This window comes from Colossoma macropomum, unplaced genomic scaffold (assembly GCF_904425465.1).
Source record: "Colossoma macropomum unplaced genomic scaffold, Colossoma_macropomum, whole genome shotgun sequence".
Lineage (NCBI taxonomy): Eukaryota > Metazoa > Chordata > Actinopteri > Characiformes > Serrasalmidae > Colossoma > Colossoma macropomum.
The window spans coordinates 23,418,940-23,443,230 of record NW_023494803.1 but is presented as its reverse complement, the minus strand read 5'-3'; the positions used below and the strand labels follow the sequence as shown (position 1 = coordinate 23,443,230).

The window sequence follows — 24,291 nt, the reverse complement described above, 5'->3', positions numbered from 1 at the left end:
TTATTATTTTTAACATCACACATGCCCACATTCTAAGACTTACTATTCAGTCTGGGCCAGAAATGTTACTGGTGTAGCTAAATGACAAAACACATCAGATAGGAGGAGTATGGAGCATAAGGATAGAAAGCGCACCTGCAGTAGATAGATAACTATGACCACATCTCGACCCTGTCGCTGACTGGGCTGAAGGAACCAGGCACTGGGAAGCATTTCTCCACGTATTGTGTCCACACTGGGGCGAGGGAGAGACTCCTCAAACACGGACTGCATGGCCAACACCCACATATCATCCTGATTTGGTGGGAGGGGGGTGGAGGGTTGGAGAGGGTGAAGAGATAAGCAATAAGTCTATTTTTCAGGAACAAAACCTAAACTAAACATGAAGTTTAATAAATTGGTAAACCCCCTGAGGCCTTGCATTACAGTGACAACCTTCGAACAAGCCATACTTCAAATTTTCCACAGGTAGGTATGTCAGCAAATAAACAGTAATTGTGCATTAAATTGTGCATTAAAAAGATGTGTTTATTAATTGTCACTTAATAATTAAGAATAATCACAATGAACAATTATTTCACCAAGAAATGTAGTTTGTTTATAGCAGGGTACTGTTGCCAAGCAATTATGGGCTGCTACATCTCCACCCCATCCTACCCCAAATTAAATGACATTGCATGAAAGCAAGTCTACTATTAAACTTCATCACTAGTATATAATAACACCAGTAACTAATACTGCAGTCTAAAACTTCCAAAGCCTCCAAACTACCACACTTGACAAAGCTTACTGGGTTGTGTGGGGTATTTTGGTGAGGTTGCCAGTCTTCTGATGTCAATTCAGTGTGCAGCAGTGTTAACTTGCATGTGGCAACAGTCCTATTTCCGCTCTTTAATGACCTAGCAATTCAGGGGATCTGGCAACCTTCCGAGTAAAACCGTCCACATGGCAAAATTTATCAGCTTTGGAACATTTTAGTTACCACAGGACGTAGAGAAAACCACCTTAGACCCAGAGTTCCTTAAACAGGCATCATGTATATTGTAATTATTTCATTTATATTCAATGATAATGCTAATTTTCACTAGCTTAATGTGATTTCCATTTTTATGTTAGCATCAAACTAATAGTGTCACATTTGTTTTCCCACACTGGGTTTAATACTACTTAAGGCAGATTAAACCAAAAACACAGACATTTGAGGCATGTAAGACATTCAAAGAATATTTTTACTTGACTTTTAATTCAAAGCCTGAATATTAGGGGAGCAGCAGTTTATCCCATTTAGCCAAACTATTAAGAAAAAAAGAAAATACCTTTGTTTAAACTAAATAAGATTCTTGCATGTATCAGTACACTTGGTGGTCCATGCGTGCAGTGTAACATTCCATTCACAGCCCAATTGTATTTAGAGACTTGGCGCAACAATACAGAATTGAACTGTTGTGAGGTGAACCGTGGGTGTGTGTATACTGTGTATTTTACAGTGTTATTGAACGCCAATCAGATTTTAAGACTGGAACTACCCATTTTGTAAGTTACATTTTCTGTCACTAAATCTTCACATAACATGATAAGAACACTGCTATACTTCAGTAAACTCAGTTGGTATAAAAAGAAAGCATGCAGCAGGCATGCTTAAGGCTAGCTCTGTATAATCCTTAAAGCTCCATTCAGATTGTTTAGCAGATGGTAGAGCAACTGAAGGAGAATACGCACCTGTCTGGACTCAGTGCTCAGACAACAAAAATCCCGCGGCTGTTTCAGCTCACAGTTGGACGGATCAGTCAACAGGTACACTAATGAAAGCAATAGAATCATTAGCTACAAACAGCAAGTATTCTCACATTCTCTTGAATAAGACTTTCCCTGTCATTTGTTGTAACCACATGTAGTTTGTTACCTAGTTGTGTGCTGTCGTCCAGTGGTCGCGTCCAGGCAGACTTGAGAGACTCATTATAGAAATGCGTTTTGGAGTGGTCTCGGATCAAACACCAGAGACTGGCCAAGGGTCTCTCTAGCTCTACAGCCCCCAGAAACCCATGAGCTGAGGGTCTAGAGGAGGGCCTGTGGAAGGTCTGGACCCCTCGCTCCATGCCCTGATGCCTAAATAATAACATGATGGTGGCAATAAGGCAACTAACTTCTATTTTGAACATCCTGCATCACCTTAGGTTGTACATTGCAAAAAATGATATGATCTCAATATAGAATTATTTAAGTTATACATTAATTAAGTTATACATAATATGTATTATAAGAATATTATTGAAGATTATTCAACCTATTTCTAAAAAACATTATATAAATGTTTTTTATAATATAAATTATAAAATAAAAGCAAAAATGTCTAGAAACTGGCTGAATTATATTGTAATTTTCTTGCAGCATTCTTATTAAAGGAAACATTAGACACATAGGCTAGATTCATGGTGTTTACTTGCCAACATGTTATTTTTTTGCAGTGTACAGGTTTATATCATGTGATATACTTCACATTACTGACCTCCAGCCAGCTGCAGCCTTCCCTGCTAGGAGATTCCTCAGGTCTCCACCAGAGGCTAAATGAACCTGAGACACAGAAACCTAAATGAAGCCTTGGTTGCACATTTGATATCACTCAATTACTATTCAAAGTTGGACAGGCTCAAAAATATTATGTCAAAACCTGATATACCTCGGATATAGCACTGGCAAGAGTGCAGTCTGCAATGTCTTGGTACGATGTAGAAAGAGATGAGGGAGAGCTGAAAGAAAAGGTGCGCTGCCGTGCAGGGGGAGATGACGGAGAGGAGGAGGACAGAAGCTCATATCCAGAAGAGGAGGTTTCCAGGCGAATATCTGAGGAGAATTTCTGCTTAGATCAAATTCAAAATGCACAACTAGAGCTTCTTCAAAAGGTCACCACTCACCCTGAGCTGATAGCCATGCACGTGGGGCCTTTACGCTTTGAGGGGGAATCATGGGGGGTCGAGTCTTGACTCTCAATCCTACCTCTGAGACTCCAGTGATCTTAGGAACATAAGCAAAGAAAACAGCATCTTTAAAGAGGTCATATATTCTACATTTTTCAAAAAACTGTCCAGGCTGAAAATATAGAACAAACTGTTAACCTCGGACTGAAATCCTCAGGGACATTGGAAAAAATATTCATTTGCTTTCCAACAGCCATGAACAGCACAACATTTAATAATTTCCCCAGCATCTTCTGCTCAGGTAACTCTGTTACAAGCTGTCTGCAGTATCAACACTTCTCGCTTCTTACTTCACCATGAATGGGTAAAATAAACTGCTTAGCCTATAGTGGTGGTCATATGTAAATCTGTTCTTGGTTGTGACGTGTCAACCATGAGGAATCCAAAAAGCATGTTAAAATAGCATGTTTGAAAAAAGCATGTTAAAACAGCATGTTCAAAACTTTAACAAAATTTACACAGTATACCAAATCTTACTTAAAAACAAATATTGATAATGTGTTTTTCCATGATTTCCTTTAAATACTGTTCACCTGTTATTACTGGTATCAGTGATATAAATTTTTTTTTGTCTCACCTGTATTGATGGTGAGGTACTGTCTTTCAGTAGAGCTGCATTGCTGCTGTTGTAGCCAGATGTAGGTCCAGAGGAGAGACTTAGATTGGAACCAGTGCACAAGGTGCTGTTGCTGAAACGTGTGTGAAGTCTCAGGTCGTCCTACATGAGTAATAGGGGAAAAATGAAACATGATCCCAAGTTGGGAAATAGTAAATACTACCATAGCCATAATGTAATACTACCATAGCTTTTCTTACATTTAACAGTATGCTGTTTTAAAACCAACATTAACATTAATATTCAACATGCATGAGGATGAACAAAAGGACAACAAAGAGAGAACAACAACAAACAAACAAAAAACAAAGGGCCAGATTCATAAATGCACTGCCAGATGTACCATGATGTTAAGCACAAACAGCATCATGGTAAGATGTGCTCATTCAGAAATAAGGACTACAGCCCATTTTGACTGCTTGCTTGATGTGAGGCGTAGATGTGCTATTATCTCATTTACATGTGACGGTAGCGATTAATAACATGACACAACGGCACACAAAATAATGCCTGAACCACCTTGGCATTAATGTTCTCCGATGGGAAGCTGACGTAAACTAAATCATATTTTCTGCAGTGTTTCAAGACATATTTGGTCCCACATGCAAGTCATCAACACATTATGCAAGTTTATGTGCTCAGCTGATTAACCATTATATTTAAAAGGCAGGTCTTGATCTGTTTGGACTGAGCATCACGGCAAACCTTCTACCTTCTTGCTTGAGATTTTAGATTTAACTGACACTGTACTTAAAACAGCCTGAATTGATTTTAATGCAGGCAGTTTTAGCTTTCAATCTTAGCTTTTAATTGTTTAATTATTTAATTACCTAATTATGTTATTTTTTAAAATTCATAGCTCTGTTTCTGAGAATTTTGTTTTTCTTTGTTTCTTTGATCGTATCCATTTTGGCAGCTAACTGGAGCTGCTACGGATGGCTGCATTTTTGGCACTCACCTTCACAGCCTGTGTAAGAGCCTGTTGCTGTAACCTCCTTTTCTCCTGCTCTGTCCTCTCACGAAGCCGTTCTCGCGCTCGGGCAATCTCCGTCCTTGCTTCTTCTCGTGCGCGACTGTAGTCACGCAGCAGCAGCTCAATATCGGAAGGACACTGACCTCCCCTTTTTGGTGGATCAGGAACTCTGGGAAGGGACATTTTGGTTAATTATTAAAAAATTTTGATATATGTAGCTCTTCTAGACTGACACTGCCACTGTGTCACTTGGCGAGAGAGAGAGAGAGAGAGAGAGAGAGAGAGAGAGAGAGAGAGAGAGAGATTTATGTAGTCCTTCACCTGCTCATCTGCACTACTTCTTGGCGGAGCTGCTGCAGATATTCCCTCCGTCGGCTTGGCAGATCTGAGGGTCTTTGAGACTTCTCTGTCTCGTGACTTGATGAGTTAGGGTGTTTGCTGGGGCTGAGGCTTCGAGCCCGGCGGCAATTTTGTAGACGGGCTTCTCTCTCCTTCCTCAAACCATCAATACTCCTCCTGTGCCTGAGGAAGTACAGACCATTCTTTTACAGACTTTTAACTGTAGAAATACTTTGAAAAACTGCATAAAACTGAACATATGACCATATTATTGCTAGTAATCAGGGTCTCTGAGCTAGCTCAATGATAGTGTTTTGCTCAATGATAGGTGAAAGTGGTAGAAGGGGAGGTGAAATATGCTATTATTGGTTAATATTATTTTTCCTCCCCACTGTTCCATGATGATGTAATCAAAAATCTAAAAAACATTTTAGTGGCAGGCAAAAGTCATTACAATTTGATGGAAGATTTTTCTTTTAAAAATGTTGACTTCGATGAATTGTGCTTAATATGACCAGGTACATAAACTGACAAGGTCTATTTTGATTTCAGGTTGACTTTAATGGGTTTGGGCAATCTGTGTGAAATCACACATTGCCTACAGACAGACTGTCTAAGATTAGCTCAATACTTCCAGAAAATAATGTCACTGAGCCCAACAGATAGTGTGCACTTTATGCTTGAATAGTTATTAGTTTCTGAAATATAAAGGCTGTTAAAAAAAGGAAAAAAACAGGAAAAATAGGTTTTGTGAAAATCATTTTCAACTATTGATGCTAGGTTCTTTCATTTTGCAGGGCTTATTCTTTAGACTTAACTACTAAAATTGAAAATACAGATATTCATGTTACCCATTTTATGACTTGCTTTTGATGAATCTCATGGATCTGTCTCTTCTATTTCAAATGTCAAACACACCAAAACCACTAAAGAATAAGCCATTAAAATTTCCTGCAACTAGCACAATAGTTTTAAGGTAAAAATTAGAGCCACCCACGTTTTAAAGCCTCTGAATCTCAAAAACAAATTAAAAGATTAGCATTATTTCCTCAATGTAATATTGTTAATCAGTCAGAATGTTTTTTTCTGAAATTTGACGATTTGAGATAAATTGACCCATTTTCTAGTTTTTGCTGGACCACCATCAGCTGCATGGCAAGTGAAAATCAAAAGGTTCTTCTTTCTAACTAGCGGCCCACACAACTGACCACGAAAGCTTTTGCGGCCCACAAGCCGACCAGATCATTTAACAAGCAAACAAACAAAATACAAAAAGCAATGTAGCCTGTCAGTTTTGTTTGACCTTATATTATAACGCAACACAGTAAGCACTAATAAATAATGGAATATTTTCTAATTCACATAATGAGTTAGCTGATGTTATTTGGCAGCTACCAAGGGCTGCACGAAGCACTTGGTAGCTTAAGAAATCAAAGTTGTGAAAGGAGGTCTGGTTCATTTCAGGGGATTTAGATGCATATTTGTTTAGCCTCTTAATGATGGTGTAATTTGTTTGGCTTGAAAGCTTTATTTACAAAAGACCTCTGAGCAACACAGCATAGACGCTCATTTCTGTTCTTGGACACTTGATTTATTCGTGCAATGTTTTCAGATGACGGTAAATTATTTCGAAATCTTCAAAAACAGCTCTAACGGGGCTCAAACTGAGTTACAAACAGAGTTGTATCTGAAACTCTAGCTTCTGAATGAGGTTGTGAAACTCTCTCTGCTCTTTTTACTTTTTCACAATGGAAAGAAGCTCAATCAGTGTCAATCTGACCTTTTTTGGGGAGCAAAAAATATAAGACTTGATACGCATTGCTGTATTTTTCTTCATTTCTGTTTGTAACTATTTATGCATGATACATGAATTTCATACGAATGTAAACACAGTGACTAATAAATGAGGTAAAAAAAAACAAAAAAGGGCCAGTGTGGCCCACAGGTTGAAAACCACTGTTTAAATAAATCAAATTACCCTGTCTAAACATTACGGTTTAAATAAGGCAATTTGATTTACTTACACAAATACTCCTGTGGATGGAAAGTAGGTTTTGCGTGTAATCCAAATAAATAAAGAGTAATCAGACATGTTGAGATTCTAGTTCCGTATTTGAATTGATTTTAATGCAGGCAGTTTTAGCTTTTAATCTTAGCTTTTAATTGTTTAATTATTTAATTACCTAATCATTTAATTATGTTATTTTTTAACTTAAAATTCATAGCTCTGTTTCTGAGAATTTTGTTGAAAACCACTGTTTAAATAAATCAAATTACCCTGTCTAAACATTACGGTTTAAATACGGCAATTTGATTTACTTATTACAAATACTGAACATGCTACCTATTATAATTATTATTATTTATTTTATTTTTGAAATTATTTTTAATTATGATGATACAATCGTCATCATGTGCTGGTAAAGAAGTACTAGCTGTTATCCATGCATTTGTTTGATAATACAGTAAATAGCTCTAGACATTAAGGGCGCGGGAAAAAATCGATTCTTAGATGCATCGCGATTCTGAATCGATTCACAAATGTCAAAAATTGATTTTCTAAATATTTATTCATAACGTAACGTTGACGGAACGGAAGTGCGGAAGTGCAGCGCCGGACAGTCTGTGGCGGCACATAACAAAAACACCACTGGATGAGTGAGAAATCCGACCGGCTCCCTCTGCATTAAAAGCCAGGTTAGGTCAGGAGTCACAACAGAAATGTTAAGAAGAGCCATTTTGTCCTTTCAACAAAAATCAGACCACCTTGGGAGCCACAACGTTTAATGTCCAGTATGTCTCAGTATGTGATAATGTCCTAGTATAGGCTAAACAATATAAACGAGAGCGCAGATTTACTTCGCTCTGCTTTAAGCTTTAGCTACAGCCGCTTTCCTCCGCCAGAAAACTTTTCCTCAGAAGTAGATCAGTTAAATGTCTCTCAACGTTCGGCTGTTTTACGAGGCTGAAGTCGCTTCTTATTCTCCAGCTTCTTGTTTGAATTTACCCGTTCCACCTTAAATTCTAACTGAGGCGCCGAATGTAAATGCTGCACCATTTAAGGTGGAACGGGAAAATTCGAAAGAGAAGTGACTTCAGCTTCGCCACTTTTTAGCGTGCGACAGTCTCTCGTTGCAGATTTAATGTACCAGGAAACCAACTGCAGTGCTTATAAATGCGAATGACGCATCGCTGCTTTGTGACCTGCAGTTTGCACGCCGGGTTCTCAGTTGTTGCGAAACAGGGCTTTCGTACTATGTTTCACACGTCCCGTCTCAAAGATACTTTACTAACACAGCGATCCCCCCCGTCTCTACAACGAGACCAAAACCGAAGTTCTAAAATCACTAAAGAAAACGGGTAGAATAGCTGTAACGTGCTGCGTGGAGATCCATTACCACAGGATCTTATTTCACCGTAACTGCGCATTGAGTAGCAGCAGCGTCTCGTGCTCCAAACAAGAGCACTGAATGAGAGCCTTCTAGTTCACTTGCCACATCACTTCCATTTGTTTTATTAAAGAAGATATTGGAAGTAAATTCATTATGGATCATTACAAATACTTTGCTTTAAAAATACCAAGTCACTTTAAATAACAACAACACCGAGTTACTTAGTCACTTTAAAATGTATATTGTCTCTATATTCTGTGTATATTTTGTGTATATGTAATATATTTCAGTTGGTTTTTCTTGTATTTTTATTTTTACTTATTTACTTTCTGTAGAGTGATTAGCTGAGCCTCACCACAAGCATTTCAATGCATAAATGTCCTGACATGTTGTGCAATAACTTGAAACTTGAACTCGAAACTTGAGCTCACACAGTGAGAAAATATAAATGCTATATAGAAAAAAAAGATGCATCGTTTTATAATCGCTTCGCAGCCCTCTGAATAGTAACTGAATCGAATCATGAGGTGCCTAGAGATTCCCACCCCTACTAGACATGGTGTGTCCACTGCTATGCCATAAATGAATTCATGAGGACATGATGCACTTACTGATCATATATAAGTACTCACTGGTGTTATTTAACACGTTATTACGTTTTCATAAGAGCTATGTGTTTCAATGAATATGTTTCCACTTTCTTCCATTATTTATTAACTTACACTGGTAGTGTCAGTATGGGTATGAAAGTGACATTTTTATACTGTATACAGTCACTTGTTACTACGTTTGCACATGCATGTTTCAAAAATGGTCATTAGTTAATCAGTCAGTGACTCAGTAAGACTCATAGAACAAAAATACACACCTGTCATAGAGCTGCTGTTTGGCAGAGATGGCAGACTCCTCTCTGGGGCTGGACTGCAGCATCTTTAGAAGAGTATCTGTCTGCCCCAGGCCATAATGTAACTTGGCTTCTGTAAGCTCGACACTCAATTGTTGAGGACTCATGTCAAGGCGCACAGAGGCCAGAACCTGCTCCCGTTCTTTCCGTAGCCTCTCAATTTCCCTTGTCTTTCTATTAGCCCCTTCCAAGAACTGTGGTTTATGTCTAGACTCTGCTGAATAGGGTTGACTGCTTTCTGGAGATTTGTCCATGCGTGGATTGCAATCATTACTGAGCCTTGCTGGTGACTGTTGGTTGATGCCTGACCAATTGGTAAACTTGTTGTGCACTGGCAGGTCTTCAGGGATCCACTGGTCCTCTTTGAGAGGACTGGTTTCAATGAGAGGGTCTATGCTGACGAGGATATCCGTATTGCACTCACTTGGAGCCAGTGACACCACATCTTCCTCTTTGTACTGAAAATTACTTTTACTCAGATCACTCCAGCACTTCACTGAATCTTGTGAAAGTCTGTGGTTATGTTTTAGCATGCTGCTTCTATAGCTTTGATTGATGGGTGTTGAGGATTGATATATATTTTGTCTGCTATCTTCATGCTGCCCATGTTTATCTGAGGAAGTGCAAGAAGATAGGGGACAACGTAAAACAGGCTGACTCACTCCTCGCATGTGAACTCCTTGAACGAACTTCTTTCCTCCATTCTGGGTGAATCTGCCAGATAAGGATACGATCTCAGAGTACACATCAGATCCATTTCCATTAGTGCAATTAAGGTCACTAAAGTTTTCAAGAGACACAGATGAAACTGATTTGTTTTCACAAACCCTTTCATTCTGATATGTGTAAGAAGCCAGTGCTTTAATTTCAGCGGTAGACATTTGTTTTCTTTCAAGTGGATTTTTGAAGGACCTTGAGACTTGTTTCTCAGTGGGGTTGTGCATTTTAGTTGGCTTGTGGTTTGATGAGGACTGAGCAGATTTTGCCTTCCCATTCTGGGAGTGACTCAACACCTCCACAGTGAGAATAGGTGAAGAGGCACGGTCCATAAATAATACCTGTTTGTCAGGGCAATTCTTTGGCTTCAGTCTCATTTGATGTGTGTGATTGTCCCTTGCCAACATATCAGAAGTGCGTTTGCTGTAAGCATCTCCAAAGCAGTTGGAAGACCGCCTAATAGGTGCATGGTCTACAGTGGTATTAGTTAAGGTCTTGGGGTCAGGAAAGTTCTGATTTGGTACAACGGTCTCTAGGGAGAGTACTTTTGAAGCTGAAACCTCTAATGTTCGAACCAGTTGCTCAGAGAGAGGTGAGGTGTTGGGACGCAGGTCAGGCATACTTTTAATAATTTCAAAGCTCTGTCTGTTTTCATATTGATCTCTAATGCACTTGATTCTGGCCTGGTTTGAATCACTGCAAACATCTGAGCCAATCACTTTGACAATTACGTTAACTTCATGACCCTTGGGATTCTGTACAGATGGGCTTTCAGGGGTAACTTTGCTTTGCTTCATTAGAAATGGAGCTTCAGTCTGGATCCCAATATCTACAGCAGTTTGGGTGGAACCATCTCTCTTACAATGCTTGTCAGAGTGAACCTTTAAAACTTTACTGCAGGTTTTTAGCGGATGCTCATATTTCAGACCCCTATCTCCTGTTCTCATACACTGAATATTCCCCAGAAGGTCAGATGTATTGAGAATCAACTCAGAGAGATGTTCAGACATATTCTGTAGACTCGCCCATGTGGTTGATGTTTCATGTGCCTGTCTGGACACAGGAACCTGGGTGTTGCTCCTCCTGTGTCTACTTCTCTTCTTCAGGTCCTCATCAAACATGATTGTCTGAGTGCCATGGTCACATTTTCTTGAACTCTCTTGAGTTTCATGTTCAGAAGAGTAGACCAGAACTATTTCATCAACTTGGCCTGAGCTATGGCCCAAGTCTGAGGTATCATTGTAAGAGTCACTGCTCGAAGCTGCTAAGGTCTTATCACTAGAAACCAAGGTATGATGGACTTCCTTCAGCTGGGACTCCTTGGAAATATGCTGTTTGGAATCTTCAACACTGCTTAACGTGCTAGAAAGCCCTTTGTGGTTTGCATAAGTGCTCAAATGAGAATTAAAAGGAGAATTCTGGACATTCAGGCCATTGTCCACACTGCAACATCTAGTTATACGCTTGTCACAGTCTTCTATCTGAGACAGCTGGCTGGATATATTGACAGCACTTCCAAAGGCTTGATGTCTGTTCACAGCTTTCAGCAACTCATCACTTTTCCTTGCATGAATAAAGGGGTTGATGTCACTTGAAGCAAAATGCAGCGTAGGTTCTCGCATAGGATCAGTCTTATGCAGCTGTGTTCTTTCAGGTGTATGTTCATGTGAAATCTGTTTAGAACAATTGATCCTGGTTACACTGACTGTTTCATCCTTTAACAGACTATTTGAATTTGAAATTTCAGCAGTGAGATGCGATTGTCTCTGTCTGGGACGACTCTCCTTCTCCGCTATATCTGTGGTGACTTCCTCACCACTGCCAGCACCAAGACAGTGGTGTTCTCTTGGACCAATAACTGGAGACAAAGATGTATGTGGTTCATCAGGTGCAACATTCCCTGCTCTACTCTGAGCAACTATATTTGGTCTTCCAAGAGCAGTTGTGCTAGGTTTGGCTCGAGTGACTGCACTACAATGATGGACTCTGGTTTTGGGAATCTCATCAAAGGATGAATCAGCAGAGTCTGTAGATGAACTCAGAGGAGCTCTAAAATGGGCTCTTCTGTATTTTTTTGTCTTCAGTCTCTGTCGGTCATCATTATGGCTGCAATGATTCAGTCTTGCACCAACTACTCTTACATGATCTTCCACTCCAGTAGCCTTTTCAGTGGATTCAGGTTTGTGTTTTTGTTCTTTTGGGTTTATATTTAATGGCCTGGTTTCCTCAGATGCAGCTGAAGATCTGAGGTCAGGTTTATGTGCCTCTCTCCTGTCTGTCTGGTTTCCTTCTTCTGACCCAACTGCAGAGTCAATGCAAATGGATGACTCTAGAACTTGCAGTTGTTTTGCACGTGTTGGCGTCTCTTCACCTTGAATATCCCTAGATTGTCCCAGAATACTGGTTCTATGATTCTTGTGGTCACCTCCACATGTTGACTGATCTTCTGGTTGAAAATTGTTATAAGCTCCGTTCATAATGACCCTTTGGGTGATTTGGTATGTTTGATCATCACTGCTAGGCTGTGATGAAGTACAGGATTTCAAAAGATCCTGGCTAGAATTAGAAATAGCGTTTTCTTTATTTAGTTCTCCAGAACAAGTGTTGTTTATGAGATCTACTGGTTTGTTATCGCTATCATCTCTAGTAATAATGTTACTGGAAGTATTTGTGCTCTGCTCACCATAACGTTGACTTTGGGTGTTACTAATGTGGTCTTTTCCACTTCTTTCTAAAAGAGAACATCTTTCATGTGCTAGCTTGTTAAATGGTCTAGAATCAGTGGCCTGAAAATTTTCAGCTGATTTGTGGCAAAACTCTGGATTAAATGAATATTCATTCTCCTTTTTCATCAGACTCTTCGAGTCAGTACTGACTTCCATGTTCTGCTTAAATTCAGAAGTCATATCTCCTTCGCTAACAGATTCACTGTTAGCAACCTCCTTGTGCACTTCTGAAGCAATGCTGTATTCCACAGGATGCGAGACTTGTAGAACACCACTTTCTTTTGGTGAATCTGAGACCTCTGAAAAGTTGCTTCCTACAGGAGGAAGATATGATGGCAGAACAACTTCACAGCTTTTGATCCTTACAGAGGTACTTGCAAGAAAGGAACTATCACATGCGTTTTGGATGGATGTAGGATTCAATTTCTGCAGCACACAGTGATCAGCTGTTTTATCTTTCGCAGTGTTAGGACAGGTGACAGATTCAGGACTTGGAGTAACTTTGGGACATGTACATGAGGGCCGTATATAAGCAGACATCACGGTCCTCTGACTGGGTGTGTAGCTTTCAATGACCAATTTATCAATTAAACCACGCTGATAGCCAGTATTTAAAGAATCAAGATCATTATCTGATTCAGAATGCAGGACAATGGAATCTACAGTACAATCCTCTACTGACTGAGAAGGGCAATTACTAATGAGTCCACTCTCCGTGTGTTGCAATATAGTTTCTTTCTCCATTGGAGAACATTTGACACAATATTCCCCTTTGAGACAGCAACTTTCCCTGCCATCATCATTAGGAGACTTTGTCACAAGTGGAAATATCTGGCTTTTGCAAGGTTCTGTTTGTGAACCTTCCAATGTAGCTTCATGAATGTTAACATCAGCCATGCTAATTGCTGGGGATCTTTCGCTAACTGTCTCTGGTTCTCCATTACTCTCTTCACCTCTGTCCACAGTCAGAGACATGCTGAGGTGTTCTTTCACAACTTCTGATATCTTCTCATTTATTGTAGGGTCCATTTTTCGACACTTTCTGTCATCAAACATTCCTCTGTCAGTAACTTCAACAAGGGCTGTATCATATTTTACCTCCTCCATACTCATGTCATTTCTATTCACAAGATAGCTGGACGCTTTCTTTTTTTCAGGGGCTGTAAACGCAGGTCCAAGAGCACATTTATTGCAGTTTTGGTTCATAGTGTTTCTGTCCGCAGATGGCACTGTGGAATCTTGCTCTAAGTCAGCCCATTTGCAGGCACTAGATGAACTGGCAGACATCTCCTTTTCTTTTGATGACAGTTTTCCTGTTGTGTCTCTGCTCGTACTAAAACTGTCAACCTTCATTGCCTCATTTTCCTCTACAACAGCTGAGTCACTTGGAGCAAAGGTTCCTACACAACATGTCTTTGGAATTTTCAAATTGTTTGTTGTTACATCATGAGAATCTTCGCTCTTTTTTCCTGTGTGCTTACATGGTACACCAACAGCTTCATGATCTAGCTTGACAAAAGAGTGTTTGGACACATCAGCTCCTTCACTGGAATTCTCTGACTTCATGATTGTTTTAGAAGTGCAGCCTTTGGTATTTCTTGTAACATAGATCTCTGTACAGTTTGCTGTTAAGGGCAAATCACTCAGTTCTTGATCCTGCAAAACTTTGCCATCACCCACAGCTTTTTCTATATGGTTATCCAAATGCTCAACTCTTCCTTGAGATTCATGTGAAAATTCATTGTGTATTTCTGACCTCTGCATTACTGAGTGCTGAAGTTCCTCAGTCGAGGTTATGAAGGACTGGTTACTATCATTTTTTATAACAGATGGAAATTGGGAAGCACTATCACAGTGGGAAACTTCTAAAGATGCATCATGTTCACTCTGTTTCAAGGCACAATTAATGCTCCTGGAGGGGCTGCTGGCAAGCTCAACAGCATCAACTTTTTCTGCACATTGTGTTCCTTGTTGAAACTGTGTAAAGTGCTCTTGTGTTGCATATTTTTCCGCAAATAAACTCTCACTGCCTGAAACAACATGTCCCTCATATAAGAGAGCCTGATTCATTGTACTGCTTTGCATATCCTTACAAAGGGATTTATCTGGGGAGCATCCTGAAGAGCCTGGCAATACCTCTCTATCTTTGGAATAAGCATTGACCACATTAACATCACAACCATCCAGGACCTCTGATTCTGGTGGGACTTCATTGTTAGAACTATATGCATCCTTTCCATGAATATCTGTAGAAGCACTTGTATACAGTTTGTATATATACTTCTCAACAGTGCAAGGCTCTTCTGTGCACTGTGTATTGTAATTACTCAACTGCCCACTGCTCTCATGCAATAAGTTGTTCTCATGTGTGGAACATACTGTTGAATTGGGATCACTCCAAAAAGAATTCAAGTTTGTTTCCATGTCAGAAGATGTCTGACTTTGTTCCTCAAGTGTTTCACCCTCTGTGGAATCAGAACGAGGTGATCTTTGGCCTTCAGACTCATTCATTGTACTAGACAGATCCAGGCTAGTTGCACTTTGGCTGCTACTGCTCTCTGCTGGCTTGTGTAGTGCTCGTTTCAACAAACCCTCTGAGACTCTGAGGCTTCGGGGACTATCTGCTGCATCAGTGGAAGACCACGCATCGGTAAGTGCAAGTAAATTCTCTGGTTCTTTGACACTGGCATTACTTGAGGGTCTGGACACAAACACTAGCTCAGAGATGTGTGAAGACTCATTTACTACTTGAGACTCATTTTGTCTTTCGGGCTTAGGATTATCATCTATTTTCCAGAAAACCTCTGCAGGTATTTCTTTGGATTTCTGTATTTTTTCTTTAGCTATTGTTGATTGAAGACTGGATGAGGTATGGAAACTATGACTCAGAGAGTAACTAGGCTTCAGCGCTGGCCATGCAGTAATGTGTTTCCCACTACTCTCCATGACAAGAGAGTCCTTAGACATCTGACTGTCCTCACTTTCTGCCTCGCTTGGCTCACACTCTTCCTGCTGAAGTTGCTCTGCCAAAGCTATGGCGTAAGCTGATGAGAGCGAGTCCACTGAGAAAAGGCTGTCACAATCTGAAGAGCCATCAATCTCCTCCTCCTCATCATTTTCTACACATCCAGTCAGCTCTTGCTGCATCCTGACCCATTTTTTGGTTTTATTTGTCAGGGCCTCAGCACTGTGCCAGCGCCTCTGCCTCTGTGCCTTGTCTTTTATTGAGGTAAGGTGCTCCAAACCTTCACAAGACACTGTTGTTTTAATACAGCACTTTTGCTGCTTTGTCTCCATGTTTCCAACAACTTTATCTTTGTTTCCTTCCCCAACAAACTGAGCTTTTGCTTTGTTAGAAGTCTTAGTACCTCTTCCACCCCGCAATCCTAAAGGAGGCTTCCGGAACACCCTTGATAAGGCTGTTTTTATCCCAGAGCCAACTGATCGAGAAAGCGCTTTGCGGATTGTCTCTAAGCCCTTACTTCTACCATGGGCAAAAGTCTTTCCACCCTTGGCTGAGGCTTTTTGTGTACTTGATTGTTTTATTATTGGCAGTACCTTTTTTGTGTCACTGTTATTTGAATCTTGTGCAGATTGTGAGGATATATTATGATTTCCTGTAGGATTCCAGACTGATGATTCAGGATTAGACGCAAGTGTTTTTCTCTCAGTCATTCCACCAGATGGTACATCATCTTTTGGTAAGGTTTTGAGGTTCTCTGATGAACCCATTCTGCTTGAGGTCCCTTGACTATATCTTGAGGGCATAGTGTTGGAGCGGCCTCTAGTCTTTTGATCAGGTAGAAATTCATCAGACACCCATTTCCTAGGACAGGTAAACTCAGAGAGAGATGATGTGGATTCAGATGATCTGTTCCTCCTTAGAAACTGTCTGTTAGGTTAAAATCGAAAGTTCGAAAAAGTTTGAATCTAGTTTTCTGAAGGATTTTCTTTATTTACTTAAAACATCAACATTTTTTTACAGTGTTTTACCTCTATAAAGGACTTTTCTCATGATAGCCAATTTAAACAGCCTTTACTTACCTAAAAATAGACGTATGCTGAGGGTAAAGTCGAGACAAAAGGTCAGCAGAAAACGAGTGCCTTCGTAAGGCCAATGGATGTCCTCTGCACTTTGAGGGGGACCCTAACTCAGGGGATGAGGGTCCGTCCGCTCCAAATGAAAGGGTGTTCTCTAGCCTCTGAAGTTCCCGCTTTGCCTCCAACAGGTGTCTCTTACAAGCAATTCTCTCCAGCTGGTAGTGCAGCCTTTTGCGGCGGATGCGATTCTCGGCTCTTCGAAGCGCATGGTGTTTCAGGAGCTCCTCTTGCACCACTTGTTTCCCAACTCCCACAATCAGTGATGGACCCACTGTTTCTGCATCACCCTCATCCAGAGAGTTCTGATTACCACCTGCCAGTACAGGCAGCGGAATGAGATCTGTCTGCACTCCTGACTCCAGTGTTCCCCTCTCCCTGATGGCAGCAAGACGTTGCTTTTCTTGCAAGATCCACTGCTGAACTGCAAGGCACAGACAAGACATAGTTTCACTATTAACATGAAAAATTAATAGGGAGGATAGTTTAATGAATTGATTTGACATAAGATCATGTTTAAAAATTCAGATGTCATTAAATTTAGCTCTTTAGACAGTGTGCTCATTTTGCATAATAATTCCTCTCTTAATAATGAAGCAGCAGTCAAGTCCATAATTCATGTGATAAAAGGAAGTAAAAATGATAAAATAAAAAGTAATGCATAACTTTCTTTCAAAAATTGGAAAGAAGGGTAAACATTACACTGACTGTGATTCTGTGTTTAAGTAAAAATTGTATGCATTTGCAACATTCCACTTTGCAGAGAGGCTACAGCCTACAGCACTAAAAATTAGGCAGAGTACTTACTCTCAGTGTGCTGCTGGCGAAGATGAGCCTGTTCTCTTTCGAGGTCTTTCTCAGCTCGTCTCTGTTCCACCTGGATCTTTTCCCACAGACACTCCACGTAATGCTGCTGCTCTTCCAGCCGCTGTCTGTAAGCTGGGCCGTCACTAAGGTCCAGACCACCAGCTCCCACCGTCCTAAACACATAACAAGAAAAACATAGAACTTAAAGATTACAGAAATGTCTATCATTTAGTAATGTATCAGGACAGACAACTATCCTCTTAATACATACTATAATACTTACATGCGCAATATATTACCATATTTATTCGACGTTTTAGAGAAATTGCAGAAAATCTACAGAAAATCTACTACACTAAAAGTGTCTGGTATAAGAAGACAACTGACTCCCTGCCTCAGTAAATGAGGCTTGCCTACATTCAGCGTCCTTCAGTTACCAAGTAACCCCAGTCGATCTTAGGAACAAGATAATGGTCCTCTAGAGAACTCATTACTGGCCCAACACTTCCAGTCACTAGCACTGCAAACTTGCACCATGTTATAAAACTTAACATTACATATGTAAAAGTATGACTGATTCTAGATCCTTGCTGACATTCTCAATGGTATACCAAGAAACCCAAAAATGGGTAACGCTTTCTACGACTACCATGTCTATGAGAAACTATAAACACACTCATAACATGTTATAATACTTTCATAAGACATTTTAAATATTGTTGTAAATAATTATAAAAATACTTTGTACATGATAACTATGTTTATTATGCATTATGAATCGTTAAATTAATGTTAAATAATATGCCTCACAAACATAGCTTACAGGTTCTTATAGAAGTGTTATATCATATGTTTATCAATATGAGTCTTTGCTTGAAGCTTCCAAAGACATTACATTCAATACATATTCTACATTAAATGTACATTAAATAACAACAACAAGACATAGAAGAAGTAGTAAACAATTTATATTACATATTAAAAACAGCCAATGTCTAATACATTTCATAAATATTTATAGCCATGTTTATAGTGCCTTACGAATGCATTATAACATCTTTAATGTGCTCAGAGATTTTTTATAGACATGGTTTTCATAGAGTGTTACTGAATGTTCTGTAGGTAAGAATTTATCTTACCTTGAGAACGTGCTGAAAGAAGAGTCACAAAGTAAGCCTGCTTCACTGGTCTGTAAAAGAAAACCAATATTTGGCTTTATTATCTGTATAGCTTTTCATTTTTTGATCAATAAAAAAGAAGCAGTATGTTAATTTGGCAAATAATTTCCTGACATTACCAGCAGGTTGCATTAAGTTAAAAACGCATATATATATATATATATATATAAAATGTCCCATGTATATGCCATGCTGAAGGCTCTGCTAGTACAGATAATGAGGTACAGAATAGGATGATTAATTGTACCCGTCTCCTCTCTCTCAGCACAGCTGCCTCTGCAGGATGATTGAACCTGAACTTGTTGAGCCCTCCTACCATTATCACTGCACCTTAAGGATCATAAAAAATAAAACCATGTGTCACTCCACAAAAAGAGTGTCATTTCAGTCCATAACATTTGTGCTTTTCAAGCTTAAATATATGAATTCAAATTTCATTACTAACATGATTTTCTTTTTATTGAAAGGCATTTTGTTCATGTCTATAGAGTTTTCAAATTTCATCCCAAATATTAATAAATGTTATTAGCATTATTATGTATTAACATTAAACCTTGTTTAGATCTATACCACACTACCTGTTCATATAATATAAAAACATTTTAAGTAAAACTAATACTAAAAATAATTCATCTTTCTCCGTAAAGCCGCACTATGTAAGATTATTCTGTTTTGTTTGAGTCAGGATGCAAGGATACAAAATGTTCTCCCATGCATTTTATGCAATTACACATTTTCACCAAAGACTCTCCAAATACCCACAACTAACATAGTGCAGCTTTCCTTTACACCCCAATCACACCAAATTATTTAGTTGCGAAAATAATGTACTGTCACATTAAGTAACAAGCTGTAGAGTATGTGAAATCATTTAAGTCGTCAGAGGAGTTTTGTTTAACGGCTGGTAAGTTTTGCTTTTATTCAACAATGATGATTTATTGTTGTCTCCATTCTTGACAGGGTTTGTCAAGCATAATGAGCACACAAAATAGACAGTGAACACAGTTGATGATTTTTGAGCACTTTCATATTCCATTCATACTCACACATACCCCACTGTGTATGACTTCCACAGATTCAGTTCACATTATATTCAGACTGATATTTCAGGCATCTTTATTAATAAGCTGCAAGAAATGAGTGTTCCTGTAAATGAGCATGTGTCTATTGTATTTACCTTGTGCAAGTCTACAGGCTTCAGTGACCTCCCTGTCATTGACCATGCAGATGCTGTGTGGGAGGGGTCTGAGGGTCACCACTCCATTCTGATTCTCAATTTCACACGCTGAACCCTCTGACAGGACTGAGACATTATAGTGCAACAGATTAATCATAAAGTTACAGCCTTTTTATCTACATACATGAATTTCCTTTACATTTTTAATTGCCCAGGAACTGCCAAGCGGGATGAAGGCTGTTGTAAGAAAATGATCGTAAGAAGTTACATTAAGTTACACATTTCTCTGCAGCCAAACTGGGTTTATATTGTTTTATACTGCTTATATTAAAACCTGATTATAAATGTCTGAACAGTAGTGTATAAAAATAAAGCAATACCTATATGAGGTTCCTCCTCATTCTGGTCCTGAGGTCCAATTCTGGTGACCCCTTCCTGTGACACACAGAAGGTTGAGTGCTGATAAGGACATTTCAGAGAAGTGTGCAGCTGGCTGTGCCCATAACAAACCATGTTTCATAACTACTCTGACGATAGTGTTACAGTCTTTGTTTTCTCTAAGCTCTGGCACTAATCACATCTCAAAGGCATGCATGGGGATTTGTTTAGGGTTTCTGTGAGGGACTAAAAGCTTGCTTATGTAAGTCCAGAGGCACCATGGGCACAGACTTGCTCCCAGTGGCATTAACTTTTAACACATGGAAAAATGCTGAAACTGCAGAGCCTGGGGCCACTTTTGTCTTCAGAACTGCCCCTCACTGAGCTTACAGAAATCTACCAAGCCTCTGCAGTAAAGCCTGTGTAAACCTTCGCCAGCCCTAAACTGCTAAACATGCACAACATGAAAGGGAAGGAAAGGAAAGAGAGAGAAGGAAAACCCACAGTAGGATTAACCTGCTGCAGACAACCAGGGTTACTGTACCTGCCTGTGGGGGGCATCTCAAAGAGTTTTGCAGAGAGCAAGAAAGAGAAAGAGAGGAATAAATGCAGGAAGAACATGAACAAAAAGAGTTAGTTAGAGAGCAGAAATTAAGAGAAAGGCTAAAAGGTGCTGAACAGGTCCAATGAGATAAAAAGTGACCTTTAACTTCTCAATGTCACAGTTAGGCACACAACAAAGCCATGTTTAAAATGAACGGATTCTGTAAAAAGTGCAGATTCCAAATATTCCATTAACATTTGTGCTTATAAGTAGAAGAAGAGATATTTGTTCATGATTTAAATTTCATCAAAAGTTGCTGAGTTGCTCAAAGCTGTTGATACAGAGTATAAACTGAAAGTAAATGTAAATCAGTGTGTTACTCACCATGTGATTAAATATCTTATGTAATTACAGCACTGTGCAAAAGTGACCACCTGTCATTTATTTAATTTCCAGTTAAAATAACCATTCTGTAATTTATTTTTCATCAAAAAAGCCAAAAACAGAAAATTACACAGAAGCCTCCACAACTAAGTATAATTTATTTCAGTATTTAGTGTGTCCACTCTTTGTCTTCATTACAGCTTATGCTCTTTTCAGGAGACTTGCTTTTAGTTTTTCTGCTCAGAAAACACCAGCAGCTTCTTTTTTTGCAAATGTTCTTCCTTTTTGTCTGTTTTATTTCTCAGTAACAGCTTCTTGACAGCTACACATCCTTTCAGACTCAGTGTTGAGTTGTTTTCTCACAGTGGAAGGATGGAGAGAAACACCTGTCGACATTTTCAGATCTGAATAAAGAGTGGAGCTTGCTTTTCTCCTCTCATTGAAAGATTAAGGCTTTAGATTCTGTTTATCTGATGGTGAGTTTTGGTGGTCTAACAGGTCTTGCACAGTCGTTAGGAGTCATTTTTATCACTAATTATTTTTAAACACCAGTTTTGGAAACTCCTTTTCTACTGTTTTCCCCTTTGGCTTCTCCCTTTGTTGTGCAGGTAGATTACATTACTCCTCAGAAATATCTCCTGAAAAAATGAATAACTAATTGTACTTAATGGCTGTTTTACTGGAAACGAAACAAACGGGTGGGGGGTCTCTGACTTTTACACAGCACTGTCCATGTGAATAGTACAGCAAAATGAAGTAACTCTCTAAGGACTGATTGGATCAGTACCCGAAGGTGGTAGATAGTGACTCCTGTACTAAGGACATCTGGCTCCAAGGAGATGAGATGGGGCAGCAGAGAATGGATCTGAACTCCTGCTCTGTTCTCATTTATATCCACACTGTACTCCTCCAGCAATGAACGCTTATGCCGCCAACTGTCTGACCAGTCTTTAGTCAGCTGCTCCACCTGGACAGAGGAAAAGATAATGACTATTTGTGACTTAACCTGAAAGAAGAAGCAGTTAATATCCAGGGCTTTAGGCACAGACCTTTATTTCATTCTGTAGGACTATATCAGAAAAGCTGCCATCTCTCTCATCGCTCAGCGACGGGCTTGGGTTCCTCTGCTGTGGACACAACAAATAATCAGCCAAAATGACCATCTGTGTGAGTTATCATTTTTTCATCTGTTCACTGGCCACTTTATTAGAAACACCAACCTTTCGGGCCCACTTCGTTACTGTAGAGATATGACAACAGCTGACATATAGTCTGTTGTTGTACATCTACACTGCCAGACAAAAGTGCTAACGTCCACCCACATGATTTATCCCCTTGTTGTGATGTCAGCACTCTCACCTTTCAGTTATTTAAACCAAATTTGGTCTAAAAAAAACTTGTATGTGCTTTTAACAATAGTTTAAAGAGGGAAAAACAGTCAAAGCATCAATTATTATTTAAAAATTTTATTACCATTATCATGTTTTATTATTATTTTTAGATGTCATTTATATTACTTATTTACTTCGAATTGGAAAAAAAAGATTAAAGCTGTCCTCAAACTTTCAATGTGCATTGTATATAGTGGACCTACAGATTAAATGCAATACATAAGTGTAAGGTGGGTGTTTCTAATAAAGTGAATGGAGAGTGCAGAGAGCATCTCCCATAGAACATAGAAGAATACCATAGAGAAGTTCAGCAACATGCTCTTCAGCCGATCAATCTCCTCCCGAAGTTCCCTGATCAGCCTCACGTTGGCATCCTGAGAACAATAAAGGCTCTCATTTTTGGCAGATGTATCACCAGTGAATTGCAGCAATCAGAACAAAATTCAAACCATACAACAATTCAAACGACATACAAACCTACCTCATTCACTCTTGGCTTGTTGACAATGTTCCTAGCATGAGCTGCATAGCGCAGGGTGCTGAGAGTTTCATTATAGCTGCTATAAGAAGGGGATATTGCTGCAGGATATTTAACAAAGAGTGAGAGTTAGAAAAAAATGACTGACTACATATTATATTTGTCTTTTTCTTTCAGGTATACTGCAAAGCAAATGCATGGCAAATGTATAGAGTAGAACTTGTAAAGGATACATTTGTATGCAAACATTCAAACACCTCCAGTTGAATTCTATGTTTTATGAATTCTTTTATTAAAATAAGTGAAAATAAGTTAACAAATCCTTTACAGGTATAAACTTAAATAATGCATTTTTATGTAAATTTTAGTCTACAATTTCTGTTTATTAACACATTGGAAAAAAATCTCTTCCTGTGCATCAAAATGTGCAGAAGTGTGTTCTCTGTAGAGGATGTGTTAACTAATTTTCACCTAGAAAATCAACAAATCATGTCATTTGACCAGGTGCGCTGGTTTATCCAAACTCACTTGCTATCATGATGGTTTTGGAGTTGCCACCGAGGCTGTCTTTAAGCAGCCAGGTGAGGACGGAGTCTCTGTAGGGGATGAAGCAGTGCCTGCGACCACTGCTGGACAGCGAGCTGGAATGACTGCCCACAGTACTGCCCTCCCCCTCACTCAGCATGCTGTTAATGCTCTGACTGCTGCTGCACATCTGAGAGTTCTGGGCTGGAGGAGGATAAAGGCAAGAGAGTTAGGGAAGGACTGAGGAAACAAAGAGCAAGAAAGAGTACAGGGCTGAAGACTGCAGTATTTTCCATACCAAGGGCTGAGATAACAATGCCCAGAGTCACCAGTGACTTGTTGATGTTGGCTCCTTCAGTGATGCGGTCTCTGCAGTATTGAGGGTCTGCTCTCTCACTGACAAACAAACAAGAACACACAACAGAGTGCTGACAATCAAGTATCTCCACTAGGGGGCAACCTAAACAGTCACAAGTGAGGTTTACAGCATGAGTAAATAAACAGAAGATAATCAGGTTATGACATGCAAAGTGGTTGTACTTGAACACCACAGCAGTTTAAGGCTGATGGTTGAAAGAACTTTATGTAGTGGATGCAAGCAATCACCAACCTGCCAGCCAGGTCCACCAGGTTGATTTTGCTGACTATTTCAGATGGAAGGTTGTTCTCTAAAATAGCCTACAAAAGAC

General features: G+C 39.4%; 1 protein-coding gene across 2 annotated transcripts in view; it reads right to left on the bottom strand.

The window, feature by feature from the left end:
* Positions 1–24,291, bottom strand: part of stard9 (StAR-related lipid transfer (START) domain containing 9) — a 52,336-nt gene that overhangs the window by 2,124 nt on the left and 25,921 nt on the right. The window contains exons 9-31 of one of the 2 annotated variants that reach the window (XM_036592900.1): positions 24,213–24,280; positions 23,901–23,998; positions 23,606–23,806; positions 23,081–23,178; positions 22,896–22,973; positions 22,258–22,335; positions 21,996–22,175; positions 20,283–20,337; positions 19,903–20,028; positions 18,973–19,055; positions 18,687–18,736; positions 17,548–17,720; positions 16,687–17,164; positions 9,164–16,534; positions 4,886–5,086; positions 4,550–4,733; positions 3,553–3,693; positions 2,913–3,012; positions 2,678–2,841; positions 2,507–2,571; positions 1,904–2,106; positions 1,720–1,799; positions 136–294 (exon numbers count right to left, since the gene is read on the bottom strand). In XM_036592900.1, coding sequence (XP_036448793.1) covers positions 136–294; positions 1,720–1,799; positions 1,904–2,106; positions 2,507–2,571; positions 2,678–2,841; positions 2,913–3,012; positions 3,553–3,693; positions 4,550–4,733; positions 4,886–5,086; positions 9,164–16,534; positions 16,687–17,164; positions 17,548–17,720; positions 18,687–18,736; positions 18,973–19,055; positions 19,903–20,028; positions 20,283–20,337; positions 21,996–22,175; positions 22,258–22,335; positions 22,896–22,973; positions 23,081–23,178; positions 23,606–23,806; positions 23,901–23,998; positions 24,213–24,280 — 10,434 coding nt within the window. The remainder of the gene's footprint in view (positions 1–135; positions 295–1,719; positions 1,800–1,903; positions 2,107–2,506; positions 2,572–2,677; positions 2,842–2,912; positions 3,013–3,552; positions 3,694–4,549; positions 4,734–4,885; positions 5,087–9,163; positions 16,535–16,686; positions 17,165–17,547; positions 17,721–18,686; positions 18,737–18,972; positions 19,056–19,902; positions 20,029–20,282; positions 20,338–21,995; positions 22,176–22,257; positions 22,336–22,895; positions 22,974–23,080; positions 23,179–23,605; positions 23,807–23,900; positions 23,999–24,212; positions 24,281–24,291) is intronic. The other variant, XM_036592901.1, reaches the window with a different exon arrangement.